We start from the raw sequence: 5,595 nt of genomic DNA, 5'->3' as shown, positions 1-5,595 counted from the left end.
TATATATATGACAATACAAAAAGAAACAAAAATAATTTTAAGAAATAAGACTAGTTTTTAATTAAATTTTAATATTATTGCCATATATATATATATGGCAATAATATTAAAATTTAATTAAAACTTTTACTTTTATTGTTTCATAGTTATATATGTTATGTTTCATAGTTATATATGTGAAAAAAATAAATTTTGTTGCTGTAGGATAATACCCTTTGTGGCGGCAGATGCATTGGTGAAAGGCAAAGATGTACCCTTGTCTAAAACTGGATATTCTCTTAGTTCAGTTGTAGTACCTTCTAAGCTACGACCGACCGATGCTTCCGGCTTTTATGATATTGCAACCCAGGAGAATCGATTTAGCCCGCCCATAGAGACTGAAGGTATTTTATGATTCTTTCTAAGAAGTCAAATGAATAATCTAAAGACACTAAGTTGCAAATAAAGGCAAGCTAAATATATATTTAAAAAACAATTTTTGATATAGTGTAATAATTAAATAATAATCGGATGTTATATAATTGTTTCGTTACTTTAATCATATAATTAATAATAACATATTATCGCTAATAATATTTTTTATGTAAAAATAATAAGTAATAGATCTTTGTAGGTGGTTTTATACCTAGAGAGCCGTCATACTTCGATGTTCCTTATCGCTCCACAGATTTAAATCTTGAGATTGGTACTGGAGTTACTGTAGTTCCACAAATTACAAATCCACATAAAAAAAATAATGGTATATGTTCTCGATTAATTGTTGCTAATAAAAACTTGAAAGATTAATGTCCATTTCCACCAATGTAAATTAACTTTAACTCTTGGTTCAACTTACTCTTCGTTTTTTTTTTAATTTTTAAAATTTTTAAAATTAGAAAATTCTACATAATTCTTAGAATTAGAAAAAAATAAAAAATTAAGATAGTTAAAATTAAACTATCATTGATGGAAACGGGTAAATAGCGAAGTACAATATATCATTAATTGATTTGTTTTATTGAACTAGATTTATCGAACAAGTGCCATTTTGAAGATATGGAATATCATCATGGTGAAATCTTACCACGTGCCGCTCTTTGCATAATCTGTATGTGTTATTATGGAGAAATCGTTTGTTCTTCGCAGAAGTGTCCGCCATTGAAAATTGGCTGTCGCAGAATCAATTCTGAGGAGAAGTGTTGCGGAAAAATCATTTGTGGTATATCACGTCGTTGTATAAACAAATATAAATATATATTCTCTAAATTCATTGGAATAAAATCTCATTTTAAAGAATGAAAATTGAACCAGTCTTGAAAAAGAGTGACTCAATTTTTAATCTTTAAAAGTGAGATTTTATTCTTTAGAATGATAATTCACTCTAAAAGTTTTAGAGAGTACGATTTTTATCAGAAATGTCATATAGGCTCGTACACACATTTTTATTTTAATCTTATCTTACAGTCGAAACCGACGAATCGCCAACGGTGGTGCTTGACCGCGCTGATGCCACGGCACCTTCTCAACGACAGCCAACGGTGTCCCCGGATCCATTTCGCGACGTCATCAAAACCGAGCCAGCCCCCGACTTACCTTCTTTGATTGAAGACATGATTCCATATCTGGTTGAACACGGCATCACGACGCCCAAACCGACGACATCCATGACAGCTTCGAAGACTTCGGCTCAAGGTTTAGTGGGCAATCAATTACAACACCCTCCAAACTTTGACTTTATGGAGGTACCGCTTATACAACCGCCCTTCGATTACGAAGAGAAAACTGTCGACTCCTCTTTTCTGGCGAAGATGAAGTACGAAGCGAACCGTGAGACATCTTCGACAGATACTGTTTCGTTAACGTACGATTTCAAGAATCAGGTCCTAGATCACAAACCCTTCGAAAATCCCGAGGCAGACATTTTCGATTACGACAGAACAATGTTGACCAAGTTAAATAGCACGACCGATGGTTCGAAGTACGGTTTCCATCGGAGCAATATTACGGAGCAGAAGTTCGCGATGGGAAACGTATCCGAGACCAAGAATCTCGATAGAAACTTCACCAGCGAAGAAGACAATCGTACTACGAGATACGACAATCGTACCGAGTCGGATAATTTCCCAAGTGAAGATGGAAAGACCACCGAGAACGTCGAGGATGTCACCATTTTTTCTTTGGACAATGTTCTTAAGTTGCTATTTTCTTCAAATACAAGTTCCAGCAACAAGCTGATCGAAACCACAAAGACGCTGAATGTTTCCTCCGTCAGTGGTGTACAAGAGGATCAGGAGACTCTTGTCGTTTCATCGACGAATGCAGAAGGGTTAACCGAGGAAACAGAAACTGTCGAGACGTCCTCGAAGGTCCTCGACAACGAGATACCAATGTCCGTGGGCAGTTTGCTGAAGCTGGCGGGTTGCAATATATATGGTCGAATGTATCGCGTCGGCAGAATTATAACGGAGCTCTCAAGTCCCTGTGAGGAATGCAAGTGCACGGAAATTGGTGTCCGGTGCGAACAGTTGGAATGTTAATTTGATTCATCGTCAAAAAGTAAACGTTTCGCGAACATTTGAATGTGATTAAATGAAACTGTTCAATTGAGAAAATTGAAAGTGCATATACGTTATGCAAAATATTTTTAAGAAAAGATAAAAAAGTAGTTCACAATTTGATGATAATACAATCGTTGCTTTTAAATTTACTTTTCGTTTAATTTTAGAGTATATAAAATTTACAAGAATAAAAATTCTAAAATATTTTTAGGATGTTGGAATTATATGTGAGAAAAAAAATGAAATATCTATATCAAAATTACATTATAATATGAGAACGATATTCATATTTAAATAACTTCATAATAGAATTTTTATAAGATTTTAAAGTTTTTAAAAACTCTTTTAAGTCGGAGATTTTTTATTATCATGAATTTTGTCGAATTAAATCGCAATTCAGCGTTATCATGTAAAATAGAAATCACTAGCATTTATCTTTATATTTAAAAATTTTTTTTAAATAGAAATCCGTCAAAATCTATAGAAAATCAAATTGTACAAATTTTTTTATTATCTATATTCTCTCTCTTTCTCTTTTATTTTTTAATAATTTTGGATGTTTGGTTTTCTACGATAATGTAAAATTTGATATTTTGCTATCGATATAGTTAGGTCTAAAATTACGAATTTCTGAAACTACCAAGTCGTTGTTGTACCGTCAAGACATCTTGGCAGAGCGATGAATCTTCGGCCAGAACTTTGGACAACTTGGACCACGTAATTATCCAAGTAGAATCGATAGACTCAGACTCGATGACCCTCGATAACGAGACACCGACGTTCGTGGTCAGATTACTCTAACTGGATGTAATATCTACGCCGAGTTGTATAGCGTTGGTCGCATCATCACAGAGTGTCTCTAAGTTTTCGCTTCAGATGTGGTCGCATCACAAGAGGATTTATGTAAACTGGCAAAATTTAAGTGTCGGATCCTTAATTGTTTGGATATCTCACACATTAATTTTCTTCATAAATGTCTCTTAGCTTCTTGTACAAGACGAGACATCTGAAGAATGATAAATTAATATTTTAGAAAAAAAAAATAAAAATCGCTCTTTAATAGTTTTAAGTTCTTCTGATGTTGTTTTCGAAAAGTAATAAAAAAAAAGAGAAAAAAGAAACCTATTCTTACTTGATTGGATTTATACAATTAGTCATTGTAACGACAGCTTTCATTTAACAATTGTAATATCTTTCTGCATTTTTTACTTATTTCGATTTTACTATATGCAGTCATAGTTGCAACGGAATTCATTTAGTATAAGAATTATTTGACGATTCACTCTTCAAATATGGAAATTGAAAGAGGCTCTATCTGCTGCATACTAGAATTAGATTTCGTACAGACACTGCGTACATAATATTTGAATTTTGGATATTGCTGATGATGGACTGAATTGAGCCGAAATATTCAAACGTTTTGTTGAATGATGTAAAAAGAACATAAATACAAATTTACTTTGTTAAATTATAAAGCGTGAATTACTGCGCGGGATTTTTACTCTCATTCGCCTTTATTGAATATTTACTGTTCAAATTTTGAAACTCCGATTAATCTCTATTATTTTTTATCATAAAAAAAAGATTACATATTGTATGAAAGAGAATACGTTCTTCTCTAATATTAGCCATAATTTTTTTATTGATTGAAGATTAATGACAGTTTGACATTCTTTCCGTTTTTTCTGCGAATATTTGCGCGCGTAATTGACTTTTCTTCCGATTAGAAATATCGCCCGTATAATCCGTCTTATAGTTTGTGATTGTCATCTCCCGTCTTATATCCCGGGATTTCCAGATTCCTCTTTCTAATTTCTTTCATGTCTATCGTTTTCTCTCTGTATTGTCGAACATTATTTCCACGACGTCGCGCGGTGGTCATAAACGCTGGCCTTAGGAGAATCCACGTCCATGACGGAATCGATCAGAATGTAATTGTGAGGAATAGTCCTTTCGTGCCTCGAAGAATAAGTGGATGAAGGCGGAAGCACGATATTCGCAGACCATGACTGCCTTTCTTCTTTAATGGGAATTATCCATCTATATACCAATGGGGTAGGAAGACGAGGGTGCCGTTTTGATTTATTTTCGTAATTTATCTTTCCGAATGCAAAAGATATCAGGGTAGAATACGACGATAAAGAAAGGAGGAAAAGAAAAAGAGGGAAAATAATCATTCAACAAAGACGTTCTTGCAAAATTCAAATTATCCTAACTAAATTACACATTCTTTGTAAATGAATTAGATTTGTGGCGTATATAATAACCAGTCATTATGTATGATTTATAAACATTTATAAAAAATTAAAATGTTGAATGAGAAATAATCTACATAAGTCGGACTTCTTCAAATGTTAAATAATATTTCATATTTTTCTGACACAAATCGAATATTGAATTCTGATTGGAAAAATTAATTAGAAGAATTTACAGAGATTTTTTTCACAATTTTGCCCATGTTTTATAAATGTTATATCATATTGAATTACAATACGTATACTTTATGTTAACTTTTAAGTTATAATAAAGATCTCATTGACTGAAATTGATATCTAATGAATCAGACAGGAATCAATCAACAACGAATATTGTTATCAATGATGCTGAAATAATTTTACAGATTATGACGCGTCAATTCAATTAATATTATTCGTTATTTTTCAGCATTATTTGTTGAATTAGCGCCGTTATTAAGGATAAATATAATAAGTATATATTACAATATAAGTATGTATTTGCATTCATATTAATTTTGCTATAACTGATATACTATGTCCAAAGTTATAAGAATGCTTTGTTGTGATTTATAAAACGTTGTATTAAACTTCTAAGTGTTTTCATTTCTATACATTATATTTTTTAAGCATTTATCATTTTTAATAATCTTATACATTCATCGGACAGAAATCTTAAGAAATTGGAATTATATGCCGATAAATAAAACTTTCATAATAAAAGAAGATAATTCTATTCAATAAAATTGCTTTTCTTATTAAATAAAAATTTGCTTTTTGAAGAGAAAGATTACGGTTATATTTACGGTTATAATAATAATATA

General features: G+C 31.8%; 1 protein-coding gene across 1 annotated transcript in view; it reads left to right on the top strand.

The window, feature by feature from the left end:
- LOC108685463 overlaps window positions 1-2,516 on the top strand; it is a 9,231-nt gene extending 6,715 nt beyond the window's left edge. Inside the window, exons 7-10 of the mRNA XM_018190248.1 lie at window positions 205-383; window positions 614-739; window positions 1,007-1,198; window positions 1,444-2,516. Coding sequence (XP_018045737.1) covers window positions 205-383; window positions 614-739; window positions 1,007-1,198; window positions 1,444-2,516 — 1,570 coding nt within the window. The remainder of the gene's footprint in view (window positions 1-204; window positions 384-613; window positions 740-1,006; window positions 1,199-1,443) is intronic.
- The last annotated feature ends 3,079 nt before the right edge of the window (window positions 2,517-5,595 follow it).

The sequence above is a fragment of the Atta colombica genome, unplaced genomic scaffold (genome assembly GCF_001594045.1).
Source record: "Atta colombica isolate Treedump-2 unplaced genomic scaffold, Acol1.0 scaffold153, whole genome shotgun sequence".
Taxonomy (NCBI): domain Eukaryota; kingdom Metazoa; phylum Arthropoda; class Insecta; order Hymenoptera; family Formicidae; genus Atta; species Atta colombica.
The sequence above is the reverse complement of the archived record's forward strand: the minus strand, read 5'-3'. Positions and strand labels throughout refer to the sequence as shown.